Raw genomic sequence first — 17,226 nt, 5'->3', positions numbered from 1 at the left:
TGCTTGCTATTTTCTTTGAGTTCAAGGCCACTTGCTCATATTTTAAAGGAACATTCAGACTCGGAGCACGCAAGCTACGGGATCATCTCAAAAACCAAAAGTTGGAAAAGACAAAATGATTTCGTCTCCTCCTTGATCCCCTCTGCCCTCCTGACATTTTCTCCTTGTACACTTGCCCTAAAAAACTTGTCTCCTGTCCTCACAACAAGTATAGATTCAATCTATAAGCCATAATTGGATTGTATCTATTGCCTTGTTTCAATAAAAATGATGTTTTCATACAAGACCAGTTCAGTTGTCCTCTATTAACTGACTGCAGGACACGTGCTTAGCTGATCAAGCAGAACATTTGAAGTTGATGGTTGATGCATCCTCGAAAATCCAGTCCTCCCTTGCACACGTTACTGAGCTCGGTCGTTGGTGCATTGTTGGGCTGAAGTTCAGGATGTAGCCAATGCCACGCGCACTTCTCTCTCATCTGATAGTGGAATAACTTGATCCCTGGTTCCGACCCCAGAGCCAGAATGATTCTAGACAGGTCTTGTTGTCTTAACTGATCCTTACTCCACCCAGATTAAAATGGGGACCGGTCAGAAATGCTCAGATTGTAGCGCTGGTTGAGCCTCCCATCTGAGGTCTACTGACAGAATTCTGCAATTTTGGCACCGACTAGAATATCTGTGCCCTCTCGATTGACTGAAGTCGCTGGTGGCAACTTACATGTAGTCACCTCAGTTCTCTACGACTAATGATGATCATTATGATGTCTCATGTACAATGTCATGGTTCTCCACCACTTGCTGTCCTTGAAAGAAACTTTGAAAGGACAAGAGAAAGTTTGTTTTTCAAACACCATATATTTTACTCTCTGAAGTACATCTGCTGCCAAAAAGTATATACATGATATCACAAGGATTCTCTCCTGACCTGGATCATGAGAAGTTCACATCAAAGAGCACCATGTCTCAGTCAGACTTAAACATGTAACATCGGTTAAACATTTTTGTATACATTTAGTGACCTTTAATGTGCGGTGAGTGCCATTGCACCAGCAAAGAGTTTAATGCAAAATTCATTCATGTAAAATTCAGAGTATATTTTGTTGATAAGCAACTTCCATTTGATTTGAAAATACAATTAATTCTGGCACCATGACAAATTGCATAAAACAAGCATCCCAACATGATTGAGCATCAACTACAGCGAAGACCCCTAAAGCCAGGACCAAGACGATGTTGATGGTGAGTGCACCTCAACAACACTTTATAAATTTTAAACATTCACAATTTGCATGTAATGATGTTAACTTCAAATCTGAAGTACCAAACCAGCAGAGGATATATTATCTCCTCCACCAGCAGTTTGCAGAATCTTTGTACAAACAAGTACTGGCGCAACACAAATCTCATAATTTTCCTCATCCCAACAGGAAACGGGACGGTTATTATCAAGACTAATCCTCCTACTTCCCTGGTTCTTGCTCGTAGCGAAAGAATCGTCCATGATCATTCGCGCATCATTTGTATCAATATCGAGTTTCCCGCATGTGTGACGGTGCGCAGTGAGAGCGGCTTTCGCTGCGGCAGACATGGTGTTCTTCCAACTCGATCCCTTGACTGTCAGAATGACCTGATAGGCCAATGTATGGATATGTAATCTTGTTACCCTTCGTTGATTTTTTCCAGGTTTTCGTTCGCGCAGAGCGCGGAAAACAGCCCGCATTTGATCTAGGACAACCGCAAGTCTGGGATTGCTATCTGAGAGTAACACAATCTTACCACCGGTCAGAACACTGTATAAATTTGGCAATTCCTGTTCGTTGGCTCCCAAGGAATCAGAGTACGGAAGGACGTGTTTGCCAAGATCCTGGAGTAAGGCTTCCTCTGTGAATGATGCCATTTCAAAATGTATCATGGTTTTCTTGGGGACGGCTGCTAAGAAGTCATCTAGTTTCTTCAGTCTCGTCTGTCTCTCACCTTAAAATACAAACACTATACTGTTTAGTGTGCATCAAACACTATATTTATGCCCTTCTCTAGAGAATTGGGGAAGACATTCATCCTTAGTTATACACATATTGTAGCAGTTCATTTGTAAATCTGTATAATATTCTTGATAAAAATAATGTATTTTATGATGCATCTAACACAGTAACAGTATAACTAAACCCTCAGTATGAATATTTCTGTCAGAAGCCATCTGTTTAAATCATGACAAGGCACATTCTGAATAATGTTATGAACACCTGCTGCAGGAGTGAATTGATGTTATTCGATTGATTTAATCTAAAGCAGACAAAATCAAATGATACATATAACAGGCACGTGTTAAATATAGATTTTGCGTGTTTTATTTGCGAGAGTAGATATTGTAGGCCATGCATTTTTAAATGATAAGATCATGACAAAGGAAAGTAAAAAGTTATTTTCTATTTTATTGGTTCGTTGGTTCGTTGGCCATGACTGGTGCATTCCCTCCCATTGTCCATGATCTCCATTCTGAAAGGGATCCCCTCTCCAAAATAACTGGTTCATACTAATTCACAATAGAGCTCATTCAAGTTTTCCAAAACCAGTAAATCAAAGATAAGAAAAGGGGACAAGTTTATTTTGTCAACTTAGGGTTAGAAAACTGGGCCAGATGATCTTAATTTAGACATCTAGGCATCACAATCAGATTATCTTGGCCCTGTGGTCAAACTGTTAGAAAGTTTGTGACTGTCAATTGGCAATCAGTCATGTTGCCTGGTCTTGATCCTTGCCTGGGCATGTTTTTTAGCCAAGTTATAAATCTGTGAATTCCGAGGTAGGCTCGTCAAGAAAAGTTACTCCACAAAACATTGAAAAACTTCTGTCAAGCCAAACTAATTTTCAAATTGTTGCTCTCACAATCATAACCAAACTTGTCTTTTGCATTGTTACCGTACCAGTTCTGAAAGGGAAGTTGTCCAGCATCTGCAGCCCACCAACAACAAGTAGATCAATGGACTGTCCTTTCAGAGCATCAGCAAAGTTCTCCAAGGCACTGATTGTCGGATTGGAGTCGTCACTGTGGATAATAAACCTGCAAAGGACAGAGAGGGCGAGTTGCAAATTGTGTTCAACTGTTCTATTTTACACAAGCCATGCTCGGAGCCGATCGAAAGATACTCTCTCTGCCAACACAGACACCATAACAACATGTCATCTCAGTTGCATGAAAATACCAGATTTAATCAACCAATGGACAAACGACGATCAATCAAAGTTGTGCCTTTTTTATTGATCTTTTTTTAATTACCTATTTGCTCTTGTGGCAGTATATTTCCCCCAGATATCTCCGACATCGTACTCCATGACAAAGTGTACATCATCATGTTCCTGATCACCTCCAACAGCTGCAAGAAAAAATCAAGATCGAAGTTGGTCGAAAGAACTATACCCAAGAGTAGACTTTAAAAGCAGACATATTTTTTTGTTGATATATCATATTTTAGATCACAACATGTCCGGGGCCTTAACAATGCTACACCCTATTTATAACCAAAGCACTGGGAGCCCTGATTTTTTGAACAAAACTATGTCTAAGTATGTATTCAATGAAGTCACGAAACTGAAACAGTATGTACAGTCACAGTGAACAATACCAGTGAGAGGTGCAACTGGCAAGTGGCAGCAATGGCAAAACATTCTGCGTGATGTACTTTGACATTTCGATACAGAAAACACTAGTTTATTACCATTTTACAGGAATTTATCAAAAGTCTGCGTTCTCACTTCTTCACGCACCTGTCACACCCGCATGTACATATTTCTTTGTGTTTTTCGTCGACTTGGCGCCGAGGAAAACTTCGAAGCCTTCGCTTGCAAATCGATTGGCCATGACTGGTGCATTCCCTCCCATTGTCCACCGAGCATGAGGCATAGATTTTGTAAATTCTACAACTTTCTTGAAGAGGTTTTCATCACTTACAAATCTCCTGAAAAAAGAGTTCCTCATTTCATAAAGACAAATTTTTAGTTTTACATTTCCTCTTAATAGAGGTACGAGATCTTGACTTCCATCATTCTGCAATTATAAAGAGGATAGGCAGCTTTACGAATTCATTCTAGAGATTTTACACTGGATCTCCCAGAGTGATTTTCTTGTCCACTGGGAGACACTGAAAGATAACACTTGAAAATGCCCACTGGGAAAAGACAGACGGTGCAACACTATCACTGCCAATGAACAATTCATGCACAATAAAATAACCATAAAAAACAGGAAGATACGCTGAGGAAAAACTATAAAAACTATCGGGAAAACAGATAATAAGATACTTTCTTTGTGTCTTATCTGCGACAATACTTGGAGAGGGCATTGGATCACACTGGAAGTGAAGTGGAGGCACACTGGGAAAACAAACTTACTCAGCAGCAGCTCCGCTTCTGAAGAAGTATGCAAACACCTCTTCCAGGCCCTCTTGATCTCTGACGACATCGTGATGTGCTGGGCTTTCGGGGGGAACAGCACCAAACCTCTGCAGAAATTGTGTGGCATTTACAAACACATCCATGCACCCACCAAATCCAACAGCAACTTTTGTTTTTGGGGCAACAGAAACTTTTTTTTCTGCCCTCAGCAAACCGTCCAAAACCTGATCTAATCTTTCCCTGAGAACATTGTCAGTTCGTCTGCTGTACAGGTAAGCAAGAAGTATAATAAATACGGGCAAAAATAAACCAGCTTTTGCAGAAGTCATCCTTGAAAGCAACTGGTCTTTACAGCGAGAAACTCAAGTCTACTGTCATCGTCATGACTGTGCATGATGTGTCAGTTCTTGATATGCTGCTCTTTTGTTTCCTTCCCAGAATGCGTCACTTCCGCGAATTTCCAAGATGGAGGAAATCGGCATTTTTGTTGAAAAGGTGAGAAAAAACCCGATTTTTTCCAGTTATCATCAAATTCTTTGTGTTTTCACATTACTGAGTACTTAGAGTTAAGTGTATAGAACCGTCTTATATTTGTTTGATTCTATTTAATGCTATATTTCGGGGGAATAAACGTGTCAATCATGTAAAAAAATGCCATGTCATGACCGAAGGAGGTTCAATACCCGGCACCGAGGGGGCAGCACTGTCGAATAAAAAATAGACAATCGTCACTAAAAATTAAAATACATGTATACATCAAAACTTACAAGTTTAATTATTGTCTTTCAGGAAGAGACCCAGGTTGCAGAGACTCGTCCTCCAACTGCTGCACCGACTGCAGTTTTGGATCCATTGGCAACTGAGGTTGAAGATCTCTTTGTGAAGTACAAGGTAAGAAATTGTCAATCGAATGGTGACAACATGAGTCGTATATATAAATTTGATTGAAGGATTTCCCTATGCAAAGCATCAGAAGCAAAGTGTCAACCTTAAAAATCTTAAACATGTTTTGGAGTTTTTCATTGAGAAAATGAGTGTGAATTATCTTTTTACTTTCAGAAACTCCAAAGGCAATTAGAGTTTCTTGAGGTGCAGGAAGAGTACATTAAAGATGAGCAGAAGAATTTGAAGAAAGAGTACCTGCATGCCCAGGAGGAGGTCAAGAGGATCCAGAGTGTCCCGCTGGTCATTGGACAGTTCCTGGAAGCGGTCGATCAGAATACCGGAATTGTTGGTTCAACCACAGGTATGAGTAATGATAATGAGGTTCAGAATTGCCTCTACTAGTACTACTCTAGGTTTTAGTGACATGATAAGACCCTAAAAAGATGGAGCGTTCTTTCATAATTGTTTTATCTGTAATCTTGGGAATATTTAGAAAATCCAGATAATGATAATGTTGTGATTCTTTCCCATACCAGGTTCTAATTACTATGTGAGGATCCTCTCCACCATCGACAGGGAACTCCTGAAGCCCAGTGCCAGTGTTGCTCTACACAAACACAGCAATGCCCTGGTTGATGTTCTACCCCCAGAGGCTGATAGTAGCATTACCATGTTGGCGGCAGGTCAGTAAGGATGGCAGGCCTAACACAAACAGAATAAATGTTTTTTTTCTGTAACAGCCCTAAAGAAATTGAGGGAGGACAGGCTCAGTTGGAATAACTTGGAGCGGAAAGAAAAATATTGCTGTGGCAGTAAACAAATAAAAGTAACAAATGACGACTTGATCAATACTTCCAGCTAGTGCAAGCTTTCAGTTACCAGCATTCAATTACAAGTGCATCTTTTATTTTAGATGAGAAGCCAGATGTGGCCTACTCCGATATCGGAGGCATGGACATCCAGAAGCAGGAGGTCAGGGAAGCTGTCGAGTTGCCGCTCACTCACTTTGACCTCTATAAGCAGATCGGTATCGACCCTCCTCGTGGCGTGTTGATGTTTGGCCCTCCTGGATGTGGAAAGACTATGTTGGCTAAGGCTGTGGCTCATCACACAACTGGTAAGTTGTCAGGACACTCGGCAGTGACTCTGGCTAGAAGTGTTTTGGGAGTGTTGAGTGATTTCAGTAAAAAAGGCATGCAAGGTAACTGTTCAGCGAGTTTATCCGGGACACAAACATTGCAAATTGATACTGTACTTCGATTTAGATCCTTGACTTTACATTGAATGTTTTGTTTTTCAGCTGCCTTTATCAGGGTTGTCGGATCTGAATTTGTCCAGAAGTATCTGGGTGAAGGTCCTCGTATGGTGAGGGATGTGTTCAGGCTTGCCAAGGAGAATGCCCCAGCTATCATCTTCATCGATGAGATTGACGCCATCGCTACCAAGCGTTTTGATGCTCAGACGGGAGCCGATCGTGAGGTTCAGAGGATTCTGCTAGAGCTCCTCAATCAGATGGATGGATTTGACCAAACTGTCAATGTCAAGGTATAAAATAAGACACAATACTTCTTACCTCCTTTATTGATGGTGTACGATATTAATTCTATGTTTGGATGATGAAAAAATGACCATTAGAGGCAAGTGCAGGAGAGAATTTACAATTTGCTATTGTGACATTGACTTGTAGCAGTGCTGGTGTATTACTAACTCTTGTGTTGTATCGTAGTTGTAACAATGACTTCCCATTTTAGGTGATCATGGCCACCAACCGAGCCGACACCTTGGATCCTGCCCTGCTGCGTCCAGGCCGTCTGGATAGGAAAATTGAGTTCCCCATGCCAGACAGGAGGCAAAAGCGTCTCATCTTCTCCACCATCACCAACAAGATGAACCTGAGCGAGGAAGTAGACTTGGAGGATTATGTTGCCAGGCCTGATAAGATCAGCGGCGCTGATATCAATGCTATTTGCCAGGAGGTGAGACCGCTTATAAGTCCCTGTTGATAACAGACATCTATCTTGTCTAACATCAACATCGGTAGTGTCCACTGCAGTTCAAAGTTTATGAATTTGGGAGTTCTAACCAGGAAAAAGAGTTCCATGAAGTTATTAGTTTTGTTTAGTCTATAAGTGTCCCAAGGTTGTGCACTTTGTTTTGTTTGCTCATTTGATTTTGTTCCTGTTTTAGGCTGGTATGCAGGCAGTTAGGGAGAACCGCTACGTTGTGCTGGCCAAGGACTTCGAGAAAGGTTACAAGAACAACATCAAGAAGGACGACACTGAGCACGAGTTCTACAAATAAACTCAAGGCACGATCCTCTTGGTTTCTGTCATAAAATCAGTTCCCTATACATGTACATGTAAATGCCCAAGTTTGTATCAACTATGGGCCGACTGAATTTGTTGTCACCAATACTGAAAGTGTTTAAAATTTGAATCTATAAAATTTGTTTCATGTTGATTGTTCCTATTGTAACAAGCTGAGGTCTTTATTAAGAGGTTTGCACAGTGTAATAGAAACATTCCCAGGAGCCACCAGGCTATGTGGATGATTATATGAGATAAGACAATTCAGGTCGAGTAATTCTTGAACTGGATGATGTCTGTATTGTCATCAGTGAGTCTGGGATCTTCGATTCTCCAATTCAGTGTCAATGTATTACACCCTGTAATAATTTTGTGAACCAGCTATTCAAACTAATAAACACATGTGAACATTTCTTGGTTGATCTTTGTTTGTTGGTTTGACATTAAAGAAAGCACCTTGACAATACATGTAGGACAAGGCTGAGACTCAAATCTCGGTCACAATGCCTTGAATGGTCATGTTGATGACCCAGCATCTAATGGCTAACTTTCTCCAGATTATGTACATGTACATGTATGCAGGACTGGTGAATTCAATGACAAAATGGAAAAGGATGTGTATTGGACAGATATCAGTGCTGTATGCATGGAGACGCCAACTACCCTAGATTTGAGCCTGAACTGCCTGTCTTGGCATCTATCTACCTATTATGCGAGGGGAGTACGGTCTTCCTGGATGAGAGAGAGTGCCTATCTTGGCATTTTTCTTAGATAAGGCAGAGTACTTGTCTTTGCTTTCCTAGATGAGAAAGTGCCCTGCTTGGCATCGTCCGTAGCTAAGGAAGTGAATGCCTTGGCATCATCCGCAGATAAAGAGTGCCTGCCTTGGCATCTTACTGGATGTACATGTACAAAGCAGGCTAGTACCGGGATGAACAAGTGCCTCTCTTAGCACCATCCCTAGATTAGGATTTGCCTTTCTTTTTAGGCAGGAAGTGCCCCATCTTTGCAGAGTCTTGGATAAGGGAAGCAGTGCCCGACTTGGCACAGACCTCAGAGAAGAGTGTGGCTTTCTTGGCACCATTCTTGGTAGGATAAGAGAGTAACTCTCTTGGTGCCACCCTCAGATATAATGAAGTGCCTCTCTTGGTACTATGCTCAGATATGTGAGTACCAGTCTTATTGAACAGATAATCTAAAGAAACTGCCAGTGTATGTGAGTCACCATGTTTTATTTTGATATAAATCAACCACTGTATAAATACAATGGACTGCATGTACAATTCTAGACAAAATTCACCAAATCACATTAATCCTTATGTAACATCCAAAAGGGGGGATTTTTGCCCACTATGCCAAAAACTTGACAACCATGATGAAATAAAGACGTCCAGCTCTCCCATTTGTGAGCATCATTTCTCATCAATGCCGTCTGGATGTTCTTTCATGATTTCATCCAAGCGTCCAAGATCCTTTATTGATATCTGACCACTTCCTCTCTTGGCTGCTTTTGGCTGAAACATAAGAGAATGGCATCAGAGAACTGTCTCCACAGAGAACTATCTGTGGTTTCAAAAAGCTGCTCTAAGTGCTGATTTGAAATTAACCAGTTTGGACTCAGCTGAAACTTTTCGAAATAGCCCAACTTACTTGTGATGGATCTGGCTTCCATCCTATGAAGTGCAAGATATGAAAAGTGGCTGGAACACTTCCATCTTCATTACCATACATGTCTGAAATGAGTCAAAATACAAGTAATAAACGTGCAGAGCTACCAACCTTTAATAACAAAGATCATACGTGTGCTTAAAATATCATAAATGACGTACTAATAGGAGTGGTAATGATTCGAAGACCCCTGAACTACAACGTGGAAAGAACAAAGCAGCTCCAAAAGCAACTACTTCTCAGTCCAGAGCAGATGTCACAAATCTACCTCTTGAATCACATATACCTTTATAAATCGCAGCAGCAGCTAATGTAGTATCACGTGAAAGGTGTAATTTTCTATTCCAGGCACAGTTGCTTTCGCCCATGCCTTTTAAGTCCCACATCAGTTCATACATGCTGGGATAATTCACAACTAATTCATCTACATCCTGTAAAAAAGATCAAATATCATAGAGAGCTCCTGATTCATGAACAGAGTTCAAGACAATCTTTGTCAATTCTAACAATGGTTCGTAGGCCCTGACTTAATCACATCACAAGAACTCTGTCTCTAAGGAAAGCAGCTGGTACAACTACAAGGCAAGCAATCCGAAAATAGGTTTTATGAATGACCATCGATTAATGATTTTCAATTATATGTGACTAAATCTTGTGACAAAGTGATAGATCATGGGGCACAGCACATCATATAAGAACTGCAAGACCGAAAACTAAGGTCAGGCAGTACAATTACAGCCCAAGTACTTTTTTGCCTCGGTGTGCGTTAATATGTACTGCCAGCAGTTTTCAATGCAGGTGCGATAACTGTACCTTGACTTTGCACCACTTTGCCTTATGGTTCTGTCATTTCACTGTGTACGCAGCGCTAATACATGTCAATATGGCTTAATGTAAATCATACCACTTACTATCGTTAATAAAGTAAACCCTGCTCTGTTCAGCAGGCTACCGAGATCTGTGTTATCAGTGAATGGGGAAATGTGTGGTGCGAAACCCTGAAATTGAATAGGAGTATTGTATTATTCAGGCAGGTGAGCTCAGAAAGCAGAGTTGCACATCACAGTGCACAATTCTGGATCAAGTTATCAAAAAATCAAATTACACTAAAATTTTGAATGATTCACATGGTGGGAGAAGGCATTTCAACAGTAGCACTGCAAAGAAAGCCAGCACCAAAAAACCAAGAAGAAAAGAAAATCATCAATACTCACCCCTTCTCTTTCTAGTTCAGCAAGCTGAAGTGACACTCGGAGCTCGAACAATGTCTCTCCACCAAACATCGACCCAATAAAAGCTCCATCTGGTTTCAGAGAATTATGAATCTAAAGAAGAAAGGTTTAGAATACACTTAGCGTTACGTCATGAGGAAAGTAATGCAAATAGATTCATGTACAGAATGAGTGTAGTGTTGGCCCTTTGTTGCGTCACAACAAATGAAGCTCACAACCTAGAGAAGATCAGTTCTACCAACTGGGTTGTCGTCACTCCACTTCCTAGTTTAAATAGTAAAGAAGATTGAAGAAGAATACCAACCTGTTTGAATGTACCAGGTAAATCATTCACCCAATGAAGACTTAAACTGCTGAACAGAAGATCCAGGGAATTATGGTTGAATGGAAGGAATTCTTCATCCACACAAAGTTTATGTGTTGGGACTTCTGGGGAGGTGACTGCTTGCTCCTGGAAGAGTATAATCAATTTTTTATAGTTCAGGGTCAACATTATTCAGACTAGGATGAATTTTATTTGTGAGGCAATGACACATCAGCAGTGTTCATGGCATCACAGACCAAAATGGTAACAGAAGAGAATACCGGTATGGTGATGCTTTTCACAATCTGAATCAGGTATTGCATTTGGAATAGGACTTACCAAGAGTTTTTTCTGCATGATCGCACATGTATAAAGTTGCATTAGGAATCAGACTTACCAGGACATGTTCTGCATGATCACACATGTATAATGTTCCCACATTCTCTTCAAGGATGTGTTTTGACACTTGGCCTCTTCCACAACCGAGATCAACTGCAACATTGAATTTCCTGGAAGATTCAAACGTTACTCAAAGTGTTACTTATGGAAAACCAAATGTTGTGAGAGCCAAGACCCCATATACAAATTGACATAAAATTATGTACAGAATTTCAAAAGTGAATTCAGTGATAAAGACTAACCAATTTCAACCAAATATAATTTGAAATGGCTTAAAACAGTAAAAGTTATAATGGTTACTGCAGATAGGCTGCATCATGTTTTGACAAACTACAATCAGCCCTGGACACCTCTTGTGCCTTGTGGTTCATCTAATACTATAGCGAAGTCTTCCATTACAGTGCAATCATGAAACTCCAGGGGCAGTGGTTATGATTACCATATGGCATTTCATAGTCACCAATAAATCATTGCTGAGCATGAAAGTCAACGTGGGAGGAGTCATTTTACCTTTTAATGTCACATATCCTGTCGTACATGCGGTAACCCATCTCCTCTTTGATGTAATCATACACTTCATAATTCTCTAGCTCTGCCGTCGTATTCCGCTGCATTTTCTTTGTTTTTCTATCAAAAACCATCACGACATTATTAGTCGAGTCATTCGAGTATTGTCTGTGAGCACAACTTGTCAGAGGAGTTATGAGTGGCTTCCGAAATAATCGACTGGAAAAACTCTTCGGTATGAATGACAAATCTCCCCGTTTAATACTGGAGTAAAATGTATTGGTATTGGCAGTCAGTCTTGCTTGTATCTTGCAACTGTCTTTGCAGGATAATTCATCAGTTACTTTTAAACACTTTGACTTGGAAGAAAGTCTTTGAAAAATTCGTCTGCTACATTGGATGAAATGCGATTTCCCAAAGAAACTGACACATACTGGATGCATACCAGGATACCTCATGCTAGAATAAGTACAATACCACCTGGTAACTTTACTCTCCAGTCACCAGTCAAACAAGGATCCCGTTTTGCGAGTTCTTGCTACTTCTGACAGTACCGTCGGCGTCGCTACTTTTTGCTGCGTCACTGGATGTCCCAATGCAATTGCAAATCATGCCCGCTGAAACGATGAGTAATCATATCAACGTTGTTGTGGCGATACTCCTAACCACCCCTTGGCAATTCCCAAAGCCCATGATTCCCCCCTCCTCCTCATAGGACCAAACATATTATATTCAGAATTGTCTTTTTCGCAGACAATGAATGAGAAGAAGCCAAGAGGCAAGCATACCCATCTAGTTTCGTCCGATAAAAGATAAATGTTTACACACATGGCAATACAGCCTACAGGTACACGTCAAGGTCGACGTGTCATTGTCGGACGTAAGTTCGCCAAGAAAATCACAGGAATTGAAGGATTCATTGAACTTATCAAACATTTCAACACACCATTAGTTTCAGTGAAGTTGAACTGTATTCCTAGATAAATCACTTTGGTATGTAGAGAGTCAGATTACAATTAACTCACGTTAAAGTTTGAGTTCCGGGGAGGTAGCGCTGTCAGTACGTTGTTTTAGGGGCGCAATAACCTAGCTTATAGCGAGCAATTAGTACACTAAGATTTCAGTGATTAACATAATAGTTGCAAGTATTTGGCATTTTAGACTCATATTTCGTGCTATAATAACTACGTTGTAAACATAATGCTCAAAATTGATTCATGAAAAAGTTGTTAGGGCAATATCAAGCAAGCAGTAATGGAAAAAAGTGTAATTCCATTAACTGAATATTGTTTTTAGACACTATAACATTTTAGGCCTACTTTTCCGTAAACCACGAGAACAATGTATGTGAAAAAAACAACACATATAAGTGAGGCGCCGAGTATACAGTAATTGTAAGGTTTAAGAAAAGCTCGGTCTCTAAAGTCTGGAGGTCCGGAGTCCGTAACTGTGACGGTCACGAGAGTGGTTTGTCCTTACGGATAGATCGAGAGGGCGGTTTGGGGTTCCGCCGACGGTGCTCGCATGCATTGGTCGTATCCCCGAAACCTTTACAACGACAACAAAGCTGGTGGCATCCATGACGGTATAGGAATTGACGGTGAGGTAACAAAAAATCTCGTGGCATCCAATGACGGTATAGGAATTGACGGTGAAGGATCTCGTGGCATATCGGATGCGCATCCGAAGACGGTAAGGGAATTGACGGTGAAGGATCTCGTGGCATATCGGATGCGCATCCGATGACGGTAATTGACGGTAAAGGATCTCGTGGCATATCGGATGCGCATCCGAAGACGGTAAGGGAATTGACGGTGAAGGATCTCGTGGCATATCAGATGCGCATCCGATGACGGTAAAGAAATTGACGGTAAAGGATCTCGTGGCATATCGGATGCGCATCCGAAGACGGTAAGGGAATTGACGGTGAAGCATATCGGATCCAAAGACGGTAAGGGAAATGACGGTAAAGGATCGATCGTGGCATATCGGATGCGCATCCGATGACGGTTTTATATACATATATATATATTATATAAATTTTAGTTTTACACTATTATGTAAGTGCAGGCTCTAGTAAGCTCACACAACTGTTTGACAGTCCTGGCTCCTCCATCGTGCTGACAACATGATGAGAGAGATGAGACAGTCACAGCCAGGCAAAAAAAGTATTGGCTGCTCTGACAAGTTGTCAACATGGTGAGAGAGATGAGGAAGTCACAGCCAGGCCGAATCAGTCCTGGCTGCTCCACCGTGTTGACAACATGATGCGTGTGATGGACAGTCACAGCCAGGCCGCATCAATCTTCGCCGCACTGCCTAGTTGTTAATAAGGCGAGAGAGATGAGACAGTCACAGCCAGGCCGAATCAGTTCTGGCTGCTCCACCGTGTTGACAATAATTATGGTGAAAGAGATGAGACAGTTACAGCAAGGCCAAATCAGTCTTTGCTGCTCTGCCAAGTTGTCAACATGGTGAGAGAGATGAGGCAGTCACAGCCAGGCCGAATCAGTCCTGGCTGCTCCACCGTGTTGACAACATGATGAGAGAGATGAGGAAGTCACAGCCAGGCCGAATCAATCCTGGCTGCTCCACCGTGCTGACAACATGATGAGAGAGGTGAGGAAGTCACAGCCAGGCCGAATCAATCCTGGCTGCTCCACCGTACTGACAACATGATGCGAGTGATGAGACAGTCACAGCCAGGCCACATCAATCTTCGCCGCACTGTCTAGTTGTTAATATGGCGAGAGAGATGAGACAGTCACAGCCAGGCCGAATCAGTTCTGGCTGCTCCACCGTGTTGACAATAATTATGGTGAGAGAGATGAGACAGTCACAGCCAGGCCAAATCAGTCTTGGCTGCTCTGCCAAGTTGCCAACATGGTGAGAGAGATGAGGAAGTCACAGCCAGGCCGAATCAGTCCTGGCTGCTCCACCGTGTTGACAACATGATGAGAGAGATGAGGAAGTCACAACGAAATCAGTCTTGGCTGCTCTGCCAAGTTGTCAACATGGTGAGAGAGATGAGACAGTCACAGCCAGGCCAAATCAGTCTTGGCTGCTCTGCCAAGTTGTCAACTTGGTGAAAGAGATGAGGAAGTCCGGCTGCTCCACCGTGTTGACAACATGATGAGAGAGATGAGGAAGTCACAGACAGGCCGAATCAGTCCTGGCTGCTCCACCGTGTTGACAGCATGATGAGAGAGATGGGACGGTCACAGCCATTCCAAATCAGTCTTTGCTGCTCCACCGGGTTTGGCAACATGATGAGAGTGATGAGACAGTCACAGCCAGGCCTATCAGTCTTGTTGGCTGCTCTGCCAAGTTGTCAACATGGTGAGAGAGATGAGACTGTCACAGCCAGGCCGAATCAGTCCTGGCTGCTCCTTGACAATATGGTGAGAGAGATGAGAGGGTCACAGCCATTCAGTCTGAGTCTTTGCTGCTCCACCGTGTTGACAGCATGATGAGAGAGAGATTGGACGGTCACAGCCAGGCCGAATCAGTCCTGGCTGCTCCACCGTGTTGACAGCATGATGAGAGAGATGGGACGGTTACAGCCATTCCAAAACAGTCTTTGCTGCTCCGCCGGGTTTGGCAACATGATGAGAGTGATGAGACAGTCACAGCCAGGCCTATCAGTCTTGTTGGCTGCTCTGCCAAGTTGTCAACATGGTGAGAGAGATGAGACAGTCACAGCCAGGCCGAATCAGTCCTGGCTGCTCCACCGTGTTGACAGCATGATTAGAGAGATTGGACGGTCACAGCCAGGCCACGTCAGTCTTGGCTGCTCTGCCAAGATGTCAACATGATGAGAGAGATGAGACGACAGTCACAGTCAATCACAGACCAAATCTGAGACAACCTGCATACAATAAGGATGATTGCGAAACTATGTCATATCGGTGCGATAGTTGTTGACGATGTCTTCATGTATATACAGTCTTTGGTTGGCACATCCTGACACCACTTGTTTTCTACTCCGCCTCTCCACCCGATATTTGAATATTTTGTATACGACAAAGGAGTAACAAAGCCGATCTCAGGTTCGGAGACATCCTCAGGACAAAATTTCAAGATTGCGACAGTTCATGTATGTCTAACATGTGCGACAATGATAGGTTGTGCCCGGGGGGGGGGGGTCACTCCCCATGACATCTGTAGAGCATCCTTGTACCAAAAAAGCGTGATAGGGGTATTTTCTTCGGAGGACAGAGCGTGACCCCCGTGTGTCTTGAAAAAACACATTGCACGGAATTATAATTGACTGCTGTATGCAAAACAGCAGGGATGGCTATTCTACTTGTGTCATTTGAACCCATTTTGCTTGTATAGTTTTGTTTGTATTTTATACTTTGTAGTAGAACTTGCCATTATATCAATATATATTTCTGTAAAATGATGCTTCAAATAACGCTGTTCTCAGCATACAGTATCAAAATATACTGGAGGAAGACCATACACATGAGGCAGTATCGAAAGACAAGTCTCATTGCAAAGAAACATATTCATACTGGAGGAAGACCATTCACATGAGACAAGTCTCATTGTATATTCATACTCAATCTGAATGACTATCCCTTGGATCTTGGAGATGGGCTATTGTTATTGTCCTTTCTGTAGGTATGTTGCCGGCAGCATAACTCAAATATCTAAAATCTAAATAACAAGGGAAAAGAAACGCATTATAAAAAGAAAATATTAGGGAGCTCTAGCGAGCTTTATGGTTAGAGAGTGTGTGTATACCATCAACGAAAAAAACTTGACCCGGAACCAGAAAACCTCCACACCCAGGTGACATTTTTGCACGCGAATCGTATAGGTCTCACTAGCCAGTGGTGATCAGGTCAACATTGGTCCCCCTTAAAAAAAAAGTTCTTCAATCTCAGGCGATTACCATGGATACAGATAAGCCTATCATATCGCTATTGCTGCATGTTCAAATGTCGGTGTCCTGGGTATTTTGTGAAGAGGTAGCTCTGACGATTATTTGAGGAAAATATCAGCTTCTTCTGTGCACGTCCGCAGTGACCAGGCCTCGCATGCTATGTATAGCTCAATCGGATGTTGACATGAAATGGTTCCTGTCAGAGTGCACATGTTCTCAAGGTGAGACTTCGCGGTCAAAATGCTCAAAGAAAAGCCGCAACGACACCCTATTTTGGTATCAAAATTTAAAATTGTTATTATTTTGCTTTCTCAAGGTGATAAGTAGAAGTTTATAAAAATATTATTTCACCATCCATGTTAATCGTCAAGTTATAAGGCGGCAAGGTGAAATTTTCAAAATTTTCATCGATGTACAGGGTGTCTCATGTATTGTGCTGCCCCCATGTTCTCATGACTGAATTACTTGATAACAATGAAAGCTGGTCAGAAGTATTCTAGAAGCGACAAGCTATTCAGAAATGTATAGGTTTATGTGTGAGAGTGATATACTGCAAGGTCGACAGCCACTTGAACAGGGGTATGCATGAAATGACGTCGCGCCATTTGTGGAGCCAGGTAGGCCCGGCCATTGCACTGGC

The 17,226-nt window shown here is 42.0% G+C and overlaps 3 protein-coding genes across 5 annotated transcripts; 1 reads left to right on the top strand and 2 right to left on the bottom strand.

The window, feature by feature from the left end:
- Positions 1 to 837: 837 nt before the first annotated feature.
- Positions 838 to 4,780, bottom strand: LOC135484709 (ADP-dependent glucokinase-like). Its single transcript, XM_064766353.1, has 5 exons — positions 4,392 to 4,780; positions 3,768 to 3,958; positions 3,280 to 3,376; positions 2,927 to 3,063; positions 838 to 1,976 (listed from the first exon to the last, which is right to left on the bottom strand). Exons 1-5 carry the CDS (start codon positions 4,721 to 4,723, stop codon positions 1,309 to 1,311), a joined length of 1,425 nt encoding a protein of 474 aa, XP_064622423.1. The 5' UTR covers positions 4,724 to 4,780; the 3' UTR covers positions 838 to 1,308.
- A 57-nt stretch (positions 4,781 to 4,837) lies between these two features.
- Positions 4,838 to 7,995, top strand: LOC135485434 (26S proteasome regulatory subunit 6B). Its single transcript, XM_064767441.1, has 8 exons — positions 4,838 to 4,889; positions 5,184 to 5,285; positions 5,454 to 5,640; positions 5,816 to 5,962; positions 6,193 to 6,396; positions 6,580 to 6,824; positions 7,031 to 7,255; positions 7,467 to 7,995. The coding sequence occupies exons 1-8, from the start codon at positions 4,860 to 4,862 to the stop codon at positions 7,578 to 7,580; spliced, it is 1,254 nt and encodes a 417-aa protein (XP_064623511.1). The 5' UTR covers positions 4,838 to 4,859; the 3' UTR covers positions 7,581 to 7,995.
- Positions 7,996 to 8,800: 805 nt separating this feature from the next.
- On the bottom strand, positions 8,801 to 12,738 carry LOC135485435 (arginine-hydroxylase NDUFAF5, mitochondrial-like). 3 transcript variants are annotated; one of them, XM_064767443.1, is made up of 9 exons: positions 12,721 to 12,738; positions 11,699 to 12,312; positions 11,187 to 11,298; positions 10,790 to 10,936; positions 10,468 to 10,578; positions 10,165 to 10,251; positions 9,540 to 9,684; positions 9,236 to 9,318; positions 8,801 to 9,099 (listed from the first exon to the last, which is right to left on the bottom strand). In XM_064767443.1, exons 2-9 carry the CDS (start codon positions 12,151 to 12,153, stop codon positions 8,998 to 9,000), a joined length of 1,242 nt encoding a protein of 413 aa, XP_064623513.1. In that variant the 5' UTR covers positions 12,154 to 12,312; positions 12,721 to 12,738; the 3' UTR covers positions 8,801 to 8,997. The 3 variants fall into 3 exon arrangements, with proteins under 3 accessions (XP_064623513.1, XP_064623514.1, XP_064623515.1); XM_064767444.1 differs by lacking the exon at positions 12,721 to 12,738 and having other exon boundaries at positions 11,699 to 11,815; positions 12,141 to 12,312; XM_064767445.1 differs by lacking the exon at positions 12,721 to 12,738 and having other exon boundaries at positions 11,699 to 11,815; positions 12,176 to 12,312.
- Positions 12,739 to 17,226: the final 4,488 nt, after the last annotated feature.

This window comes from Lineus longissimus, chromosome 3 (genome assembly GCF_910592395.1).
Source record: "Lineus longissimus chromosome 3, tnLinLong1.2, whole genome shotgun sequence".
Classification (NCBI taxonomy): Eukaryota; Metazoa; Nemertea; class Pilidiophora; order Heteronemertea; family Lineidae; genus Lineus; species Lineus longissimus.
The sequence above is the reverse complement of the archived record's forward strand: the minus strand, read 5'-3'. Positions and strand labels throughout refer to the sequence as shown.

Bases quoted from the DNA above. Each gene is read 5' to 3' on its own strand.
- LOC135484709 (XM_064766353.1), bottom strand. From the start codon at position 4,723: ATGACTTCTGCAAAAGCTGGTTTATTTTTGCCCGTATTTATTATACTT. The intron at 3,959-4,391 runs GTAAGTTTGTTT...CTCTTTTTTCAG, and splicing joins AGAAGCGGAGCTGCTGCTGA to GAGATTTGTAAGTGATGAAA. The intron at 1,977-2,926 runs GTACGGTAACAA...TTGTATTTTAAG, and splicing joins CAACTTCCCTTTCAGAACTG to GTGAGAGACAGACGAGACTG.
- LOC135485434 (XM_064767441.1), top strand. From the start codon at position 4,860: ATGGAGGAAATCGGCATTTTTGTTGAAAAG. The intron at 5,286-5,453 runs GTAAGAAATTGT...TTTTACTTTCAG, and splicing joins ATCTCTTTGTGAAGTACAAG to AAACTCCAAAGGCAATTAGA. The intron at 7,256-7,466 runs GTGAGACCGCTT...TTCCTGTTTTAG, and splicing joins TCAATGCTATTTGCCAGGAG to GCTGGTATGCAGGCAGTTAG.
- LOC135485435 (XM_064767443.1), bottom strand. From the start codon at position 12,153: ATGAGGTATCCTGGTATGCATCCAGTATGTGTCAGTTTCTTTGGGAAA. The intron at 10,252-10,467 runs GTGAGTATTGAT...ATTCAATTTCAG, and splicing joins CTGAACTAGAAAGAGAAGGG to GGTTTCGCACCACACATTTC. The intron at 9,685-10,164 runs GTAAGTGGTATG...TCTTTTTTACAG, and splicing joins GGTTTACTTTATTAACGATA to GATGTAGATGAATTAGTTGT.